The following is a 21,241-nucleotide window of genomic DNA, read 5'->3' as shown; positions in this document are numbered from 1 at the left end:
GGCGGTGGTGGTGTCCGTCAGCCCTCTGTGGCCATACCAGGTGGTCCCCATCCCCGAGGCCCTGCTGGAGGAGCACGACCTCACTGTGGACTACGTGCTGACACCCACACGGGTCATCAGGACCGGCTGCCAGCGCCCAAAGCCCCGGGGCATCACGTGGTCTAAGGTAGGCATCTCCCCAGTGGCAGGCAGGTGGCTCTTCCCTGGAAGGCTCTGCCTTGGGGAGCAGTGGCCGGTGGGCAGCGTGGTGGCCAAATTACCCCGACACCTCCCAGGCCAGGCCTGCTGCCGAGTGGCCTGCCGTCACCAGCAGAGCGGCCCGAGCCCAGGGGCCGAGGCCGGGGTCTCCGCTGCTCTGAGGGACCCCCCACTTTCCTGGGAGCCCCGGTGGGGCCAACAGTTAAGCACTTGGCTGCTAACTGAAAGGCTGACGTTGCAAGCCTCCCCCACCCCACCCTCCACTGAAGCCCTCAGCAAAGGGGTGCCCTCTTCAGGTTGCGCTGCTGGGCGCCTGCAGGGCCCCAAGGGTCGGCAGCAGGACGGAGGCAGTGAAAGCCCTGGTTTCTGCCTGCAGAGTTTGGGGCTACCTCCGATTTGGGGTCCCAGCCTGCCTTCCTTGGCACTGGCAGGTGATAGGAGCAGACTGTCAGAACAGGGGCACTGAGGGATGGGGCTGGTGGGCAGAATGGGAGGCCCAGGCGACGGTCGGAAGTCCCAGAGGACATGTGCAGGCAGGTCACCACGGACGGCATCCAGCCTACAGCTAGCTCTCGGGACACACCAGACAACGACGGCGCTGACCGCCAAGTCCACAAATGCAGGACAAGACCGATGCTGGCGGGGGTGGGGGGTTGAGACCTTCGTGCACGCTGGTGGGTCTGCAAAGCATCACGGCTGCTGTGGGAGGCAGCACAGCGCTGACCCAGACACTGGACACCAAGAAGCCTTGGGACCCAGGCCCCGTCCCGGGGGTGGTGTCTGTCCCGTCCCATGCTGCGTCTCTGGGCCCGCTCCTCACCCAGGGTCACTGTGTACTGACCGCCTGAAGCCGGGCGCCCCTGGCCCTGCTGAGCATCTCAGCAGAGTTTCCATTAGCCTCTGCTGCAAGAAGGAGTGCCTTCGATGGCCAGGAGGATGGTGGTCACCTGGCCACTGTCCTCACCCTCTCGGCATGGCAGGCCCGTCCGTGAGGCTCCATTCCTGATGGCCGCATGCCTTTCCATGATGGGCTCGGCACGGACCCGGGCACGGGTTCCCGCCAGCCATAGGGAGGGGTCCCCCAGCATCGTCTGGTCCAACAGCGCGTGCTGCACAGGGGAGGTGGCAGTGTGTCCAGCCGCCCAGTACCAGGGAGCACTAGACAGGCATCCCTCTCAGCCAGGGCATCAGAGAGAGGGTCCTCCAGGCAGGGTTTCCAAAGGGGCTGATGGGACACCAGCTTGCGGGGGAAGGAGAGGGCCTTCTCCAGACACAGGTGCTGCCGGGCTGGACTGGCTGCTCCTTTCCGTGCTGCTGGGCTCTGCAGAGGTGGATGTCCTGTTTGGTGAGGGGAGGGCCGGACACGGGAGCTGGCCAATGGCAGCTTGACAGGCAGCAAGCAAATGCTGTCAACAGTCAGGCAAGCTGGCGGTGCCCACCCGCCCTTGGAACCAGCCCCTTCCTGCGGCTTCTCAGGGTGGCCCTACTCTATGGGGACTGGTGAATGTCCCCAGCTACATCTTCCACCTCCGATCTTGGCCAGGACCCAAAGCACGGGAGGACGCGCTGCGGGTCCACAGGAATCTGGAGGGGTTGGGGCACGGGCAGGCGCGCCACTGTCCTGGGGAGTCAGAGGAAGGCATCGTATGACCCTGAGACCAAGGCCTCAACTTGTTATGGGGGTGCCTGTGGCTTCCTGCCCTCCCACCACCCTGCCCCAGCGGGACAGTCCCAGTGGCTGCAGCTGTCAGACTTGCCGGCATGGGCTCTCAGCCCAGGGGCTGCGCACTGCGTACTGAGCGCAGGCTTCCCTTTCAGATCAGCCCCGAGATGCTGCGGCGGATCCCAGTGCTGAGGGACCTGCGCAGGCAGGAGCAGCAGGCGGGCAAGGACGTGGCCCTGCGGGGTGAGCTGCTGCACCCCTGTGCCACTACCCCCAGCCGCCTGCACGGGGCGGGCTGCCCTCCCACCACCACTGCCACTGTCCACGTGGGGGGCCTGCCCGCAGGTGCCAGAGTGGGCGAACTGAAGAGGGCCCTCCGAGAGCACGGGGCTGCACCCCTGCGGCTGGCCTGGCAGGGCCCGGGGCCCCCAGCGGTCCTCAGCTACAGAGACCAGGCATCAGCGGAGCGGGCCGTGGCCTGCCTGCAGGCACTGCATCTGGGCACCAGCAGGCTGTGCGTGGAGCTGGCTGAGCCGCCGGGGGACAAGGGAGCTGCCAGCCTTGGTGTTCTGCCGACCCTGGACAGACCGCAGCAGGCCCACGACTGGCCTCGTGAACCGCCAGAGGGGTGTAGCCTGGAATAAACTCGATCCGCTTCTCTCTGTGCTTCTGCCTGTTCCCACAGGGCTCCGTCCAGGGGAGGACGACAGAATGGCAGGTGTCGCGGGCTGAGGCCGAAGATGGTGACCCCCTGGGTCCTGCCCAGGTGGGGGCACTGTTTCGGGGTTCCCTTAGGTTCTTCAGTGGAGCCGCCTCTGAGCCCCACGTTCAGACTGGTCCCCCAGGCTCAGCGTCCCTCTCAGGGCCATGCAGACAGGAGCCTGTGGCCTCCCTGCCACCCCTCACTCTGCCTCCTGGGGGAGCTCAGCTGTTCACAGGGAGGCTTGCTGCCTCTGAGAAGCAGATCATGTCCTCCCTGCCCCAGTCCCCAACACAGACAGACACAGACCACACACACAGGTACAGACAGACACAGGCACACAGACAGATTTGCACGTAGACCCAGACACACACCCTGAGGGCATCCAGGATCTGCGTGGGGCCAGGGGCCTCCCCCACACTGCTGGCTGGCAATTTCATGTTGCAGCCCCCGGGGCTCAGCAAGTGCGGTCACCACATGTGACCCCGAGAGACTCGCCTGGCAAGCAGGCCCCTTAAGGCGCTCTGGGGACCCTGGGCTTCCCGATGACCAGCCTAACCTTTAGTGCAGGTCATCCCTGAAAGGCGTGCTGCCCCGAACCCCACCCCCATGAATCCAACAAAGTGCCTGGAGATGCCTAGGGCCCCTGCCTCTGCCCGGAGGGTGCCCTTTGTGGCCCAGTCACACATCCTCTGGCCACCGAGCCAGCGCTGCCCACTGCTGCACTTTCTCAGGACACCCCCCTTGGAAGGGCTCAAGTGCCCTGTGCCTGCGCCTTGTCTCTGCTGCCATCCAGAGCCCTGGGGGCATGGTGGGTTGAGCACCCTGTTGAGTGGTTCGAGCCTACCCGCTGCTCCTTGGGAGAGAGGTGGCCAAGGGTGGCTCACTGACAGCCAGCATCTACCAACAGGTGTCTGAGTCCAGCCTGCTCAGCACCCAGAAAGGCATTAGATGGCCTCAGTCACTGTCCTCCCAGCACACGGATGCCCCGCACTCCGGCTGCCCATTTGAAGCCCCTAAGATCCCTGACAGCCGCCCTCACTGGTTTCTTCACCACACTCTGCGATAGCACCCGCATCTTTAGTCACCCCTTGATGAGGGTGTGTGGGGCGCAGGGTCATGCGTCAGAAGTGCTCTCAGACGAGGGTGCCTGATGGAGGGTGAGCTCAGCATCCACGCCTGCATCTGTGGTTTCTGTCTGTCCCTGGTCCGTGTCAGAGAGCCTTGTCCTTTTACTGGGAAGTCTTGGGGCGTATGTGGGCAGTCTCGCTAACTTAGCCAATGGCACAGAACTAGGAAAGCAAAGTATGTAGGGCGGGGCAGCTGTTGAGACGAAAGTCTCTGGGTGGTGGACTTGCAGGGGGGCGCGGGCGATAAGCTCAGGTGACCGGGCACTGTTCGCAGTGAGGCTTGAACTCTGGATGGCATAGCAGTGACGCTCACTCAAGAAGGTGGAACTGTGCCTGCCACTGTCTGACCCAGCAGCGGGAGAAAATGGCACCTGTACTGCCCTCAGGCCGACTGTTGGACTGCCCTCAGGGCAGGAGGCGTGGACCAGTGACTGCCCCACCCATAGCCCTGGGGCAGGGGTCACCTGATGCTCACACCAGGGGGTCACAGTCCTAAGGCTGAGGGAGTGGTTCTGTCCCTTTAACCCCCTACAGGTGGGTATAAGATGCAAGCCGGTTTTCTTAATGGGGGCCCCAACTTGGCTCCTCCCCGGGTGGCCTCAGGATGCTGTGCACCTTGAAAGGGCAAGTCCCTCGGTCCCCAAGGGCTGAGCAGGAACTGCATGGGACCCCCAGATGGGGAACGGCACGCAGGGTGCGTTCTCCGGTGGAGGGTCTCCAGGAGGAAGGCTTAGCGTTCCCCCCTCCCCCTGTACCCACCAACAGGAGGGAGACCACCACCTCTGAGACAGACAGGTGGCCCTCCTCCCCACACCTTGACTTGAGTCTCCATGAAGGTTATGCAAGCAGCCGAGAGGAGCCTCTGTTGGTCTGGGGTGACGGGGAACCATTCACCTTGTGGTCAGCTGCACAGCGTCCCCTGCCAACGCTAAGTGGTAAGGTGAATTCAAGAGTGTCCTGACACAAGGTGGCCCTACTTGTGCATGACTGCTGCCCTCACAGAAAGACAGGGTCAGCCACAGACTCAGAATCGCCCTAACAAAGGTCACCCCCGCGGCCCTCGAGTCCACTCTGAAGCAGAGTGACCCTTCTTAGCCCACGGGGCTCCTGGGCACTCGTGTAAGAGACCAACTCCCTGCTGTCCAGCTGGTGCCAGACGGGGTAGAGCCACCCCTGTGGATTTCCAGGATGGTCACTGTGGGAGTAGACAGCCTCGCGTTTCTCCAGAGGAGTAACTGGTGGGTTTGAACTGCCGACCCTGTGGTTAGCAGCCCCACGTGTACACACCGCACCCAGGCCGCCTCCAGCGCTTGTTTAGAAGTGGGAGGGCAGAGGGGGAAGCAGCCCGGCTTCCCAGTCAGCCTCACACGCATAAATAGCGCCCCGGCTGATGGACTGTCTCAGCATGAACGCCCATCTTCAAGAACTGGAAGAAAATAGAAAAGAGTGTGCATGTGAGAGAGAGAGAGAGAGAGGAAGACAGAGCAGAAAAAAGACACCTGGCTTGAGGAGCACCCCCCCCCCCAGCTGAGTTATCAGAGGACCGCATCTCTAAGTAGCAAAGGGAAGGAGCCGGCTTGATGCAGTTCTCCACGCGGACCCTTTCTTGCGTTGCCAGGAACAACAAGTGAAGCACTCTGAACGTGGGGCAGCTGCTCCCCGAGCAGAAGGGGCCGCCTGCCCTGCTGGCCGCGGTGGTGGGCACAGACCCAGCCTGCTGCGCTCCTGGGGAGGAAGGAGCTGGAGGCCGGTGGGCAGCCCCAGGGTCATCTCTGGGGCTCGAACTCAGGGGCTCCAGTGCTCCTCTGCCCCTCTCATGCCGCAGCCCCCGCACGGGGGCGTTTTCTGCAGAGTCACGTTGGAAACGCGCACACAGCTCACACCTTGGAGACAGCAGCTCAGCCCGCCCTGCTACATGAGTGCCCGCGTGCACACTGCGGCCTGTGGAGAAGAGAAGAGTGTGCACAGGGGTTCCCCCGGGCACTTCCCGCGGAACGAGCCCAGTGGTGCGTGGGGCTACTAACCGCAAGGTTGGCAGTTCAAAAACAGCCACTGAGAGAGAAGAGGCTCTCTACTTCTTGGAAACCCACAGGGCAGTTCTGTGGTCACCAGGAGTCAGAGTTATCTTCACGGCAGTGGGTTTGTTTGAGAATTGCAGAATACGTGTTATAGGGCATCCGTGGAAGGACCGGGAAAAGCAGCCGCCCCCTGCCACACACACACAATTAGTGGCTGATTTCTGTGTCCCGCTCTTAACAGCGGTCCCTGTGTGCAGTCGTTTTATTTCAAACTGCTTCTGTTGCTTCTGGACCCGGGTGTGAAGAGCCTTTGGAATATCTGTGTCCTTTTTCTAAACCCCTCCCTCAGTGTGTGCGGCAATAGGCTGTCACTGTGCGTGGGGCCGTCAAGCCTGTTCTGACCAGTCACTCCATGCACCACGGAAGGAAACACTGCCCGGTCCTGAGCCCTTCACAGCCCGCGCAGCCCCCCTTCCGCTGGAAGCTTCTTGAGGACAGGCTGCATCTGTCTGGCCAGGGTCTGTGGGCCTCCCAGTCAGCACTCCCTGGTGGCTTAGTGGTGACAATGGGCTGCGATCTGCAAGGTCAGCAGTTCGAAACTACCAGCCGCTCCTCAGGAGACAGACACAGCTTTCTAGGCCTGTAAAGAGTTACAGTCTCCGAAACCCACGGGGACAGGTCCAGCCTGTCCTAGAGGGTCACTGTGAGCCTCAGTTGCAGAAGAGGAAATTGGGTGGCTCCATCCAGGTGTGCGCTGCAGCAGCAGCAGCAGCAGTGGGGCTCACCGCCCCCTCCCTCCATCTGCACCCCATCCCACCCCAGGCCACTTCACCAAGTCTGTGGCATCATGAAGCCCTGCTCAGAAGAGGTGCCTGGCGAATTTCCAATAAGCAGAGTGCTTAGAAGAGAGGACCCACACCTGCCCCCTGGACCGGGGCCAGTGCCCGTCCCTGAGTGGAGCCTTTCTTTGCATGGCCCTACGTCTCAGCGGGGGAAGCGGGAGCTGACACCCGGCCCTGGGCGGTGGGCAGGTGGAACTCCGGGCACGGAGAGCGGTGCCCCAAGCACAGGAGGCTGGCCAGCGCGTCCTGGAGGACCGACCCCTGGGTGGGGAGAGTCCTAGCCTGATTCCAGAGGGGAAGGCTGGCTTTAGGCAGAGAGAGGAGCCCACCCTCTGGGCAAGGCCCACCCCTCATCTCTGTGATTCCAGGAGTCACTAGACACAGGCAGGTTCCTGGTGGTGCCGTGGTTAAAGCGCCCCACTGCTAACAGGAAGGTCAGTGGTTTGAGGCACGCAGTGGCTTCTGGGGAGAGCAGCGAGGCCATCTGCTTAGACAGAGACCCACAGACTCCAAAACCCTCCGGGCAGTTCTCCTCGGAGTCAGAGTCCACCCGTTGGCAGTGGATTGGGCTGGGTTTTCTGGGAGACATCTCAGCCACCTGACCGTTTCACAGCCAGAGGCCACGGAGGCTAAGCCACGGGCACCAAGGTCCAGGCTGTGTGGCTTTGGGCCAAGTACTTGCCCTCTCTGTGCCTTGGTGCCTTCCTTTGTAAACACTTCATTGACGACGAACTCACAGAAACACTACCCCTTCCTTCTACCATCACAGACGTTTCACAGACGAGGAAACTGAGTCAGAGAGGAGCTCGCCTGCCCAGGTTCAGACAGTAGGGCGGGCTGGTGAGGCCCACTGTTACCAGCTCCTCCGGGAACGGAAGTCTCTCCTGGGGACATGTCGACGAGGCCAGGTGGCTTCCCAGAGGCCAGGTGCTGCCCAGCGGGCAGGACTTAAGTCTTTTTTATTTTCTTTACCTCTTTAAAGCCTGTCTTTTTGTTTTATTTCAATTAAGTCTTATCGGTCGTGTACTTGTTGTGGTTGATAAGTTCCGGAGCCAGTGCACAGCAGAGGGAAACACCGCCCAGGCCTGCGCCACCTTCACAGTTGGTCCTGTGCCAGAGCCCGTCGATGCAGCCGCGGTGTCCATCTGGGTCATTGGGGCCTTCTGATCCTTGCTGCCCCTCCATTTACCGAGCATCATGTCCTTCTCCAGGGACTGGGAATGGCAAATAAAATGACGCTGTCCATTTAGTGTCCTCTCTCCCTGGTGTCCCCAGGAGTCCCGGCGACGAGTCAGTCCTGCAGGGGTCCACGCCCCAGGGGCCGTTTGATCCATGCAAGCCTCTCCTGGGGTTGGTTTTGTGGAGCTCCTGGGTGGCTCGGCCTGGTGGCTCGGTGATTAAGCACTTGGCTGCTGACTGAGAGTTCAAACCCACACAGGTGTCTGGGAAGAAGCCAGGCCGGTCAGCGGGTGGCAATCCCAACACGAACCTGCATGGTGTGGCCAGCAGGTGGCGCTGCCTCACCGCTGAAAAACAGCCAGGGGTGGACCCAGCCCAGGTCCACTCAGCCAAACCACAGGCTCCCTTCCCTGTGGCCCCAACTCCCTCCCTGCACACTGCATGGGGCTCCTTCGAAGGTGATTTGGGCCCACCAGGTGTGGGCAGGCCGCTGTATACCCCTCGTCTTCATGCCCATGCCTGCCACTGCCCACCAGTGTGCCCCCTGGGGTTTCTTTGGCTCAGATTGGACCTCTCTAACCTCCCGGGATCTTCCCCCCACTCCCACCACCCCCACCCCCACCCCAAGCTGGTGACGCTGCCCAGGCCAGGGAGTGGTCGCAACTGAGCACCAGGCAAACAGCCCCCACCTGCCTGATAGAATGTACAGAGTGCAGGCACACACAGAGCCCTGGCTGGGGGGGAGGGGGGGCAGGGGCTTGCTTGTCCTCCCCTGTAGGAGAGCTTAGTGCCCTTGCAAGGACGGGCTGTGAGGCCTGAGCACTGCCCAGGCGCCCTCAGCTCACCTTCTCCCTGGCAGATCATGGGCGGGCCCCGGTACTTGAAGCTGCTCAGTGGTGACCTTGTGCCTGGGCCCCAGGCATAGGGCCGCTGTGAGCTGGGTGGGCGCCGCCCCCAAGGCTGCTGGGGACTTGGGGCCTGGAGTGGGGTCCAGTGTCCTGCCCGCCGGGCACCCAGCTCCATATGTCCTGCTGCGGGTGTCAGCCACGCTGTGGGCCCCGCAGCGCCTCTGTCGCGCCTCTGTTGGTGAGGATGGGGGTTTTATGCAACCGTCTTTTTTATACTTGCAAAGGCTTGGGTTCCTCTTCCTTTGACACCCCCAAATCACCGAAACCAGTGCGACTAAAGTCCAGGGGTCAGCGTGGGCCTGCACAAACGCACCTCCAGCCTGGGTCCGGGGCCCAACACCCCGTCCTTCAACACCCTGTCCCTCACAGGGGCATGCAGGGAGGCGGGGAGCGGGAGCTGACCTGGAGGCAAGTGGCCAGGAGGGGGCAGCAGAGACCCCGGGAGCTGCTGGGCCTCTTTGGACACTGGGAGAGTTAGCTGAGCCTTAACCTTTAGCACTAGCGGGACCACCTGGAAACCTGGCTTGCTGGGGGGTGCCCTTGCCCCAAACTCCAGGACAGAGGCTCTTAGCCAACCCCCTTCTCCTACATCTGCAGGAGGGTGCTTCCTACCTGCTTCCTGCCTCCTTCAAAAGGCCCAGACCCTGGTTCCAGAGAGGGAGGTCCGGCGTGCTTTCTGGGGGAGTCCGCCCCCGGTCCTACAGTTACTATCCCATCTTTCTTTTTCCTTTGCCAGGGCGGGAGTCCAGGACATTGGTGGGCTGGGCAGTGGGGTTCAGGAGTCGAACAGGGTGCTCATGCGAAGCTGGGGGGGGGGGCGCTTTTAAAATACAGACCCTTCTTCACACACCTGATGCTTGGCAGGCTGGGGGGAGACACAGGGTGGAGGGTGCTAAGAGCCTTCTCCAGGCCCCACAGGCTCCTGGGTACCAGGCCTTCGTACCCCACCCCCACCCCAGCCAAAAGGCCTCTTGGGTGCCTTACATACAGCATCCCTTCCTTCGACTGCCTGCCCCCCTTCCAGGACAGTGAGGTTATAGATGAGGGACCCTGCAGTGGGGAGCTGGACCTCTTGCCCCCCATGCACTGCCTTCCAGTCCCCAAGGGAAAAGCAAACCGTGGGACTGGGTGCGCCTCCCTGGGACAGGCGCCTTGACTCCAGAGACCCACGCCCGTCGGGCGCCTTCCTGCCGCTGCTGGCTGCCTGCGCTCTGGGCGCCCTCCTGGGGCGCCGAGGGCGTGGGTCCTGCGCGCCCCCGCGGTGGCCGCTGCAAACAGCACACAGAAACCCTAAACTCACATCCTCACACCAACCCTCCTCAGGCGGGAGGCGGGTTCTGATTCGCAGGTAGTCTGCGGTACAGAGACGACCCCCCCAAGGCGTGCCCACTAGCTGCTGTTTTGCTCAGGCGACTGGACTTTTAAACTCAAGTTTGTGCCGGGCACAGTCCAGGGTTCGAGTCACGCCCGAACGAACGCACACTGGAGACACCACAGCCCCAGCGTGCTCTGGATTGGTGCGGGGAGCGGCGGGGCTTGGGGCGCGAGTGCCCTAGGCGATTTTGCGGGCTCATCTGTCCCTGAAGGACTTGCCTGGCGCCAGGCTCTTCCTGCGTCCTCGGACCGAGTTAGGCCCAGGCCCTGGGCTGCTTTTTCCCACACCAGCCCGTCCCACTGCCTCGCACCCAGCCTCGCGGGGATGTGGTTGCTGGGAGCTCCCGCTGACACCAGGGCGCAGCTAGGAGAAAGAGCCCCGACCGGACTCGCCGCAGAGCCAGGGCGCACGGAGGCCTGGGCCGGCCGAGCCTCGGGCGGGTCAGGGAACGCGCAGGAGCCTGGCCGCCGCTGGCAGAGCCCGGGATCGCGCTGGCTGGCCGGCATTGGGTTTCTGCTAATCATCCCCACTTCCCGGAGCCTCCGTTCTAATTGGGGAGCAATCTCCGACGCGGAAGGAGGTGCCCCAGCTCTCCACGGCGGCCCGGGGTCTGTTTTGCCCACAGGTATTCCTGGGGAGGCTGGAGGCTGGGGTGCAGAGCAGCGGCCTCTCGTCTAGCCTGGGGCGTATATGTGACTGTGCCTGGCCTGTCCGGCTCCCATATCCTAGGCCTGGCGACCGAGCGCTGGGCCCGGAGACCTGCCCAGGCCCCAGGGACAGAGCAGCCAGTGGCCTGCCCCCACTTACCCACCTCCCGCTTTGTGTGGAGTTTATGGACAACTGTCCGTTTGGGACATTAATTGTGCGGGCGGGTTTATTGATAATTTTATGTAACCGAGCTCCTGGGAAATTAGCCCATGTCTAAATGGCCAAGTTTGAGAACAACCAGGTTCAGGGGCTCACGACCCGACCCGGGACCCAGGGAAAACTGCAACCCTGCGGTGGGTCTCTAAGCAAGCTGCAGCCGCAGGACAGGGGGGCTTGATTTTGTTTTCCCAGATAACCGGGTTGAACTAGAAAGCATGGTCAGGTGAAGCCCTGGAATTTATATTAAACATTTTTGTTTTTCTAGCGAGGGAAAGATACTCTCCATGCGGATAAGGGGGTCGGGAGACCCAATGGTGGTTACCTTCCTGTCCTTCAAAGGCCTTTTGGGGGTCAAATTTTACTAGCTTCTGGGTTGGGGAAAACCAAATACCGGGCAGACCACAAACCTGAAATTGTTTCATGGTTTGGCAAAACCGCATCGAGAAACAACGGAGTTTGAAACTCAAAACAGTGCTTGGTCCGATGGTCTTGGAGTGGGAAAAACAAAATAACAATGAAACGCGTTTAAGACAGAAGGAAGGAAAGAGACTTTTCTTGCTCGGCGTCTGCAGGATGAGAGGCTCTGTCTTTCCCAACAAGAAATAGCGTTGCGAGCGGACAGAGGGCTCCTCTTCATAAGACCGAAGACAAGAAAGAGTTAGCTCTGCTCCCATCCGTTAGAAACGAAAAGTCAAAAGAGGGAGATTACCCTCGCAAAAAAATTTTTTTTTGGTTTTAAGAAAAGGTATTTACAACTACCCTGATTTTAAATTAAAATAAAACTTTAACTACCCAAACCCAGATGAAAAATGATCATCCTCCCAGTAAGATAAGCTCTTCAAACCCTGCTGCTTTCTGCAGTTGGGGCTTGGAAACTCCACACCAAAGACTCCCACAGTTCTGCTTTTTAGTTGATCACACAATTTTTTGAAGCCCGGGTACAAATGTTATACAGTTTTATTTTTGTTCTTTTTTCTTTTTTAGGAAAAAAAATTACACAAAGGCGCAACATCGCCCAATGACCATTTTGTACAGTGCAGAAGGGGTTAACATGTGTCACAAAGGCTGCTTCTCAGTAGCCAGAATACTAAATTTAAAAAAAGAGAAGGGGGTCCCCCATCCTTCATTTTATATATATATTTATATAAAACATATGGAAACTTTTTTATACAGGTGGGACTTCTTTTAACTTCAAATTTACAATGGTTATCTCAACAACAAAAAACAAGAGAGCACGGGAGAGAAGACATCAAAAACTCCACACGGCAAATATTGCCAACCCACTTACACCATGAATACTGATAAACAAGAGGAGGGGGTCTATGCGGTGTTTTGGATTATTAGGGAAAGAAAGTAGAATAAATAACAGGATGAACCTTGCTATAGTTTTTAAAAGTGCCTTCATCTTTCCGTGTCACCGAAATCATGAATCCTGGAGGAGGTCACCGGCCGAGCGATGTCCCCAGTGCCCAGTGCCCCCGGCTTTGCACCGATGAGGAGGAGGACCAAGGCCCGTATCCCCCTCATTCTCTCTCGGACCAGAAAGTTTACAGTAAGAGGGGTGTGTGGGGAGTGGAGGGAGAGGAATGAACCTCAAGCACAAACCAGACAGCTGCGGGAGGGAGAGAGGAGGCAGGATACACCCCGGGCCCAGAGACGACCCTGCTGGGACCCAGCTAGTAGCCTGAGCTCCTTTTGTTTTTGAAAGAGGACAGTGGCTTCAGAAACCAGAAACGCAAGTTGTTCACCAAAATGATCCACCTGTGGTTTCAACGGAAGAGACTACGGGGTTGGAGGTGGGGGGTGGGTGAGGATGCCTCTGCCTCCTCCACACACTGGGGAGGCTGGCGACGGCGGAGGTGAGGCCCCAGCCAGTCTTTCGAATAAAAAATGACAACTAAAGAGATAAATACTCAGCCCCCAGATGAAGGTATTTGATAATGATTGCTTCACACACTTCGTTTCTTCTTCAGCTCCTCTGGGGAGCGGGCCGCTGGAGGGTGGGGACAGGAAGAAGAGCTCAGCAGAATTAATTTGTGGTTCGACTTCGAGGCCCCCCCTCCCCGCAACAGAGCACCTTCTGAGCGGCGGCCCCGCGAGGATCACAAGTAGACACTATTTGCCGACGGCCCAAAGTCCAGGCAGACCCCGCCACCCCACGGTTTGTTCCTGATCTGGGCCGGGTGGCCAACTTTCTTTTCCAAATAATCCGCTTTGGGAGGGATCAGACCCTTTCTTCTGCCGACGGTTATACCTCAAGGATAAAGCAGTTTCTCCCGCTGGGTCCCGAGGTCCCTGTGCGGAGGGCACGGCGGCCACTTGGCCTCACATCACACACGGCTTGATATCTTGGTAGGTGACCTGCTGGTGGTAGTAGGAGCCGCCACCGGCAGAGTGCATGGACGATGATGCCATGGCGTTGAAGGAGAAGACAAACTCCTTGCGATCACACACGCTGGGCGACTGTGAGTGGTAGCGGGGGATGCCTGCAGGGTGGGGGCACAGGGGTTAGCAGGGCTCCGTCTTGTCTCACCGGGGACGAGGGGGGCGGGGGACAGGCGCAGGCCCAATGGCTGCGGACAGATAGGGTGCTCTGCGCCTCTGCCCGACGCTCTGGAGGAAGCCAGGCCTGGGCCTGGCCGCGCACGCATAGGGAACTTCCCGAAGGCAAGCCCAGTGGGGTGGGAGAGGGTGGGCGTGCTGAGCTAGCAAACGCTTGGGAGGGCCCGGTGGCTCACTCTGAATTCTCCCCTGTCAGGACAGCCCAAGGCCTACATCCCGTGCTGGGGCGCTGGGGCAGCCATCTCGGGCGCCTGCAGCTGGGGAGGCCCCGTGGGCTGAAGGCCCAGCCCGGAAGGAGCCAGGCAACCGGCTGGGGTGAAAAGCCGGAGGTGGGGATCTGGTCTTAGAGAGATCAGGCCCCCCAGGAGGCAGAAGAGGCAGCCCCAGTCTGTGGATCGATCTCTAGCCCAGACAGGGAGAGGCAGGCCTCCAGAGCCCACTCGTTGCTGACAGCTGACCCCCTGCTAGTCTCTGCGTTACTCCCTCAGGGCCGTCCCCAGTGAGGACCCAGAAAGCTGCTGCAGGGCCCCCAAGTAGGTTCTGGGAGGGAGATGCCCTTATCTTCTTCCTCTGAGGCCTGGGGGTGACCCGGTGACGGCCTGGCGACTGACAACCCGGATCCTGAGCAATCAAGGCTGGGGGCCTGCCTGCCGGATCCCGTCCAGGCCTGACTCACAAAATGCCCACAGAACTCACTTGGCCAAAGCAGGCCTGGCCCTTCAGGGCCCTCCTGGTCACCAAGGCTCCAGGAGCCCACAGCCAGCTTGGGGCCTAAGCCTTCCATTTGGCCCAGGCAGGCCCTGCCACAGCCCAGGGACGGGGCGACTCTCACCTAGCTGGGGACGGTTGGCTGGCCAGCTGAGAGGGGGAACCCCCCCCCTCCAGACTGGGCCCCTTCCCTGAGGTGTGAGGGCCCATAATAGGCCCAAAGGGACTCTGGGCAGTAGCCTTCAGTCCTCCTCCTCAAGACAGCGGCCTACCTGAGCCGGCTAGGACATCGAGCAGCAGCCGGCGGGGTGCACGCTCCTCTCCAGCCCCACAGCCCAGGGGGGGTCAGGAAAGGTGGGATTGCCCCACAGCAGTGGCCATGGCTCAGGCTGCCACCCACAGAAGCCGGCCCCAACACTCACCTTGCAACTCAGCTGGAGCGCTGTGGCTGTTCTGGTGCAGGTAAGGCTGTTCCAGAGAGTGTGTGGAGAGGCTGCCGGACAGAGGGTTGGCAGAGGGGTTGCAGGGGGACAGGGGCTGCTGCTTGATGTAGGAGGGGCCGCTGTTGAGAGCCGCCGAGGCCGAGGGAGGCCAGGCGGCCGCAGAGCCAGAGTAGACTGCGTGTGGCTCCATGACCCCACCGGCTCCAGTGGGCAGCAGCGGGGAGGCGGGCACGGAGCCGTCGTGGTGTGTGTACTCACCGGCTGCTGCGCCGCCGCAGCTGCCCATGTACGAGTGGCCGCCGTTGGCGGGCAAGTGGGGCACCGAGTGGCTGGGCAAGGCCATGCCATCCACGTTGCCCGGCAAGTGGCCGTTCATCATGCCCAGGCCGCCCTCAAGCGCCAGGCTGTTGGGCGGGCACGAGAGACTGCCCGCGGAGCCCTGGAAGCCATAGGTGTCCGGGAGAGGGTTGAAGCCCAGCCCGTTCATCATGCTATACATGGGCTTCAGCGCCTGGCATTTCCTTCGGAAGCCGCGCGGCCGTCGGCGGAACGAGCCCTCCTCGAACATGAACTCGCTGGCCGGGTCGATGGTCCAGTAGTGGCCCTTGCCGGGCCGCCCGAGGCCCTTGGGCAGCTTGATGAAGCACTCGTTGAGCGAGAGGTTGTGGCGCACCGAGTTCTTCCAGCCCTGGTAGGCGCCGCGGAAGAAGGGGAAGCGCGCCTGCAGGAACTGGTAGATCTCGCTCAGCGTCAGGCGCTTGGTGGGCGAGCTCTGGATGGCCATGACGATGAGCGCGATGTACGAGTAGGGCGGCTTCTCGGGGCGCCGGATGCCCGCGTTCGTCTTCTTGGCCTTGGAGGGGCCTGACGACGCCGGGTCCATGGCCGCGCCGCCGCCGCCGCCGCCGCCGCCGTGCGGTGGCTGCTGCTTCTCGGGCGCCGAAGACATTGGGTGGCTGCTGCCGCCGCCGCTGCCGCCGCTGCTCTGCGCCGCCGGCCAGCCGGGAGGAGGAGGAGGAGGAGGAAGAGGCGGAGGGGGGGAGGGGGCTGCGCGCGAGGGGCCGGCTGCACCTCTGCCGTCATCGGCGGCCGCTTCTCCCGAGCGAGCCCCGGCGCGCCCTCCCCCGCCCGCCCTCCCCGAGGAGCGGCCCGAGTGGCCGGCGGGTGGCGCAGAGCCCCCCCTCCAACCCCTCCTCCCACTCACTCTCCTCCCTCTTTCTCTCTCGCCCTCCCACAAGCCCAGGAGCCCAGCGGAGCCTGAGCGCGGCGCCTCTCCAGCTCCGGCGGAGGCCGCGAGGAAGAGCCCCCACCCTTGACTTTTGGGGAGGCCCGGCCCCTAGGCCTCCAACCCTGCGCCCCCGGCCGCCGCGGCGCGCGCTCTCCGCCGCCCGGGGCGCCCCACTCCAAGACTCCTGCCCAGGCCTCCTGCCCCGCAGCTCCGCTCAGCGGCGCCTCTCGGGCGGCGTAAGACCCTCCAGGAGGTCCTTCCCTCCCGGGCCCCCTCCAGCCCCCGCGCAAGGCGGCCGCTAAAAGGGCCCCCACCCGCGCTGCCCCGCGCCGGGCAGATCCCGCCCCGCCTCCACCAACCTGGCGAGCAAGTGTTCAGGCGCCCTGGGCCCGCGGTTCAACTCTTCTGCGCGCACGTCCCCATCTGCCCGGCCGGAGCGGCCGACGGGAGGCGCGCCTCGGACCCCGGGCCTTTCCCGAGGCGCACGGCCGGGTGGCAACTTCCTTGGGCCGCGGTGGCCTCCAGTTCGCGCTCATCGCGGGCTGGCACGGCCGTCTGGGCTCCCGGTTCCCGCGGCCAGTCGGCCGGCCCGGCGTAAACTCCGGCGAGGTCCCGCCTACCGCTCTCCCCGCCCCGGGGAGAACTGCGCAGCGCCCGGTCTTTGCCGACTCGCCCAGCCGCGCGTGAGCGGACTGGCAGCCGCCGGGCTGAGCGCAAGCGGAAAACGAAAGCGCAGGGCGGGTCGCCGCCGCTTTGTCTCTGGCGCTGCAGCCGGGGCCGGACGGGCGCGCGGAGGATCGCCGGCCCGGCGGGGGTCCAACCGAATGGTTCCTGAACTAGCTGCAACCGCTCGCTTGCTCTAGCACCGGGACGCGGGCACGTATACTGTATTCTTACACACACTTTGCCCATGTGCAATACACCAATGCACACGCAAATCCTGTAAGCCCTGCAGACTCAGGGATGAGGTCACAGTCGTGCGTGCAAACCCGGTTACCCCCACACGGTGTCCAGGCATGTGCGCGCCCCAGAGGCGCACGACCGGGCCCACACAATAGGCCCACGCAAGAGTTTAAACTCGCACGCTTGCGCGTGCATTGCTACTCTCCGATCTTAGCCCACTACTGGCCCAGAAGTGCCCCCGGAGTGAAAAGCCTCTTTGGGGCCCCGCGCGGACCAACGGTCCCCACTTTCCAAGGCAGTTTCCCATTTCCCGCTGAGATACCAAGGCCCGGGCCGGATGTTTACTCGGTACAATGTAAACACGTCCGGGGGGATTCTTTAATAATAATAATAGAGTTCCGCGTGGGCGGGGGGAGTTGGCCTCACGCCCCTGTGGGCTCGGCCTGCCGCCGCCGCAGGGCCTCTGACACCGTGCGCTGGCCAGGTTCCGGAAAGCCGGCAGGCGGGGAGCACGGCCCCGGGTGGCTCTAGTGCGCTGGGCCGGCCGGCCGCCCGCAGGGAGCTTAGACCGACGCCTTCCCTCGCTGGCTCGGATGCGCTGGGCTCCGGACTGGGCCAGGGAGCGGATGACGCCGAGCGAAACTGCGCGGGAAGGCTGAGGAGCCCCGGTGCCAGGCGACGCGCACGGACCCGGGTAAGTGCGTTTGGCTGCAGACTGCAAGTGGCCGGCGTCTCCCACTAGAGTCGAGGGTCGGGATGAAAGCGGGTGCTATCTCAGATCGCAACGAGGAGTCTGCGGATGTGCTTGGGCTCCTAGCGTGGCCCAGGGCGCCATTCAAAGCGCGCTTGACTCTCCGGGTGTCCCTCAGCGGTCCCCCTCCTTGTCCAGACACCTCCAGCCTGGGTGGGAGACGCCTTGTCGCCTTCAGGGCGCCTGGCACGTCCTTGCGAATAGCTGGGAGCTCGCCGGTGGCTAGCCAGTCCACCATCTCCGCCCCTCCCGCAGAGCGCTGGCTGGAGACCAGTCCCCTTCACTGCAGGCACCTCTCTCCAAGGGCATCGGGCCGGGAAAGTGAGTGTGGGCCGGCGTTTCGGAGAGTGGGTGCTGCTGGCGCAGGTGGATGCGTGCATGCGGCCAACACACATCCACGTGGCACCTTCGCCCACGAACATGGCCAGCTCCGCTGGGATCGCCCTCGGACTCTTTCCCCGTGACGCCCGCCCAGCCTCACCCGCATCCACGCACAGTAGCATCCCCCTTATTCTACTCCTTCCTTCGCACATCTTATTCTTCTTCTCCCCTCCCCCCCTACTCCCGCTGCCGAACAGCAGCTGCAGGGGAGAGGCCCCGCGGTGTGAGGGCAGCTCCCGGGAAGGGGTCGCTACCGCCGGCTCCCGAAGCACAGCTGGCCTCTTCCGCTGAGAGGAGCCTGGCGGTCGCCCAGGACCCCAGCCAGCGCTAGCCCTCGCTGTTACCCTACTTGATCAATAATCCATCGTCCTCTGTCATTAATGGGGCATCTCTGAACTGGGGGGGGCTCTGTGGACTATGAGTTAGGGACCATCTTCCCAACAGCCCTCTCCCTTCAGGCCCTTCCCCTCCGGTGTTTTTAGGGTGTTTCAGATCTGACAGATTCGGGTCAAATTCCCCTCCTTCTACCTCCTGGCAGGTCACTTTCTCTTTCCAGCTCCTTGTGGGGGCTTCTGCATGGGTGTGTTTTGGGGGAGAGGGGTCAGAGCCCCTCTGTCCCCACTTAGCTCCAGGGCAGCCATCATCATGGTGTTGGGGAGAGGGGCTCCAGTGTAGCACAGAGCCCCAGGAGTGTGCAGTGGAAATTCTGCCTTCCCTGTAATCCCCACCAAGGTGGAAGGTGAATGTGGGGGTGTCTGGGAGTGGAGCAAGCTGGCCACTCTGTAATTTGTAGGAGACCCCTTGTTAAATCCCAGGAAAGTCATAGTTACCTTGAAGGGGGTGCTCTTCTGGCACTCAGAAACCATCCCAGGCCTTGCTGCTCCTGGCACCTGGAGATCCAACCTGACTCTGCATTTGGGGAAACTGAGGCACTGTGAAAAGCCAGCCTGAGTCAGCTGCTGTTCCATCTCTCTCTCTCTCTCTCTCTCTCTCTCTCACACACACACACACACACACACACACACACACACACATCCCACCCCAAGAAGATTAAAATTTGATCTACCCTCTTGTGAGTAAGAGACCCCGACTGCCCAGACTCCAGGGGACAGAGGGGATATTAGAGAAGAGAACTTTTGCAATAGCACTGACCAACCACTCACTGGTGTCTGACCCCGCCCCCCCACCCCCCATGCCCCAGAGTTTCTGAATCTGCCTCTGGGTGGTCAACCCTTCTGATAAACCTTTGAGAACAACCATTCTCCCCATGCCCCTCCCAAGCCAAGCTTGCCCCATTTGTGTGTGTGTGTTTGGGGGGGATTCTAGGTTTCACCCACTCCACAGACCCATGTTCCTCACCCACAAAGCAGGTCCAGGGCTAACGGCCCCCTGGCTGCTTCCTCCATCTTCCTAGAGGCCACACACAAGTCAGCACTGACCCTCTACAGATCAGAGGAGACAAGCCCACCTCGCCTCCACGGACTGGTCAGGAAGAGCAGAGGCTGTCTCCTGCACAAGATCTTCGGGACAGGACAGAGACCCTCTCCGGGGATAGAAGTGGACTCCTGCTCGCAAAGCCTAGAGGAGACCACTTAACCCTCCAAAATTCCCTTTCTTCTTCAAGGGCCCAGCAGGGAGGGACAGACAGACACAGACAAGCTAGGCAGTGTAGGTCAGGATGAGTCTTGGGGTCTCAGGCAGAATTTTGTACTTAGATTAAAGATTTTAAACCCCTAAAGACAACCCCCCCTACACTCAAATCCATGCCTTCCCCAAGCCCTCCCTGAGGATTCCCCCAAGTGGGGTGGGTGGGCGGTGTAAAAACAGCCACGCCTGCACCGCCCCCTCCCCCAGGACCCAGGTCGTTTTACGGGCTAATTGCTTAACTGAAGCCGCCCGGCCTGCGAGCCGCCGTAACCCGAGCAGGGAACCAGACCCTGCTCGGATTGTTCCCGGCCGTCGCTTGGGGCGGGGCGGGGGCGCCGGGACCACCCACCGTGAGGGCAGCCGCCCTGCTGGCCGCCGCCGCTAGCCTCTCTCGGTCACGCCAGGGCGACGTCCAAGCGGTGACACTAGGTAGGGCGGACTGGGCCCCATCTCTGAGATGGGTGCTGTGGGCCTGCTGGGGCGTGTGGACCTCAGGAGCCCGTGTGGCCGGTTCCAGCAGGGGAGGGGTAAAAGTGCGTGTGTAAGGGGGGCGTTATGCCAGAAACATGAGGGTCTGGAGGAGACCTGGCTCCACCTGAGGGGGCCAACAGGGGGCCGTTTCTCTGCAGATCACAGAAGCGCACACCCTCCTGGGAGCCCACGGACAGAGCGCTGGGCTGAGAGGCCTAGCGCTGTGGCCCGAGGGGCGGTCGATGACAGGGCTGAGGAGTGTCCTGGACACAGAGGGGTGTGGAGGGGGCTCGCTGGACCGATGCCTGAGCCGGGGTGGTGTCAGCTGCACACGGTGGAGGGTGTGTTGCAGGGCAGCTCGTGTGCAATGAGAGTTTTAAGACGTCAGGGATAGAAGGCACCCAGAATGTCCCAGTCCAGGATGTGGTGTGTGCACCGGCCCTCCTGCCCACCCCTGTAGCAGCAGGCCGCAGGGGGTGCACGTGCCTATCGCCTAGGAGTGAACCAGGGATGTCTTGTCGAAGGCTCTGTGTGACTGTGAATTGGTGTCGGGAGGGCAGCTACTGCAACGGTCTCTAGGGCTGACCAGGAGCACAAGGCCCTGGGGGCCCCCTTCGTGGTGTGGGCCCGGCTCTGTACCCCGGCTGGAGCACAGAGACATCACTGACTCTTGAACCCCACAAGTACCCCAAAAGGCCTGCTCCCCATCTCTGCAGCCCAGAGAAGTGCAGGGACTGTCCTGCTTTATATTTTTCTGGTGTTTCTGGTGACACAGCTGGTTGGTGTTGGGAGCTATGTATGAAGCCCAAGTGAGGCAGCTTCTCAGTGGGGGCTGGGAGATCAGAGGAACCCCCCTTCCCCAGCCCCACTCCTGTTCTGGTGGCCCTCATCCCTGGGTGTGGCAGGGGCTCTGGGAACCCCTTGATCTGAGCCTAGACTGCAAGTGGGGGGCCAGCTGCTGCTGCTCCCACCCTAAACCTTCCTAGTCCTGTGTGTTGCTCAAGCCAGAATCTGGGGCTCCCTCCCTCTTCAGGGGTGTCCCCAGGGACAGGAGGAGGCCTTGGCCCCTGGACACTGATAGGGCTTGAGAGATGAACCTCCCTGCTGTAGAGCCCACCAAGGTCAAGTTCAGGCCTAACAGTTCACCAGTCGTCCTCAGCTGAGCACCCAGTCTGGTGGGCTGGGCAGGAGGACAAGGTCGTCCCTGTCTGTCCCCTTTCTGCCCTCTGCAACGATTCCTGTTTTCCATGACGTTCTCCGGAAGTAT

At 61.8% G+C, this 21,241-nt stretch overlaps 2 protein-coding genes across 6 annotated transcripts in view; one reads left to right on the top strand and one right to left on the bottom strand.

Moving 5' to 3' along the window:
• The window catches only part of MTHFSD (methenyltetrahydrofolate synthetase domain containing), a 9,409-nt gene extending 6,890 nt beyond the window's left edge, over positions 1-2,519 (top strand). For all 5 annotated transcript variants that reach the window (XM_045293900.1, XM_045293897.1, XM_004704753.2 and 2 more), the window contains 2 exons: positions 41-166; positions 2,017-2,519. In XM_045293900.1, the coding sequence (XP_045149835.1) occupies positions 41-166; positions 2,017-2,505 (615 nt within the window). In that variant the 3' untranslated portion in view covers positions 2,506-2,519. The remainder of the gene's footprint in view (positions 1-40; positions 167-2,016) is intronic.
• Positions 2,520-11,819: 9,300 nt separating this feature from the next.
• Positions 11,820-15,542, bottom strand: FOXF1 (forkhead box F1). The gene is made up of 2 exons (XM_004704517.3): positions 14,573-15,542; positions 11,820-13,366 (listed from the first exon to the last, which is right to left on the bottom strand). The coding sequence occupies exons 1-2, from the start codon at positions 15,540-15,542 to the stop codon at positions 13,206-13,208; spliced, it is 1,131 nt and encodes a 376-aa protein (XP_004704574.2). The 3' UTR covers positions 11,820-13,205.
• Between the last annotated feature and the right edge of the window lie 5,699 nt (positions 15,543-21,241).

The sequence above is a fragment of the Echinops telfairi genome, unplaced genomic scaffold (genome assembly GCF_000313985.2).
Source record: "Echinops telfairi isolate 266 unplaced genomic scaffold, ASM31398v2 ScPeMD7_2291;HRSCAF=2852, whole genome shotgun sequence".
NCBI classification, from domain to species: domain Eukaryota; kingdom Metazoa; phylum Chordata; class Mammalia; order Afrosoricida; family Tenrecidae; genus Echinops; species Echinops telfairi.
This window is presented reverse-complemented; position numbering and strand designations above follow the sequence as displayed.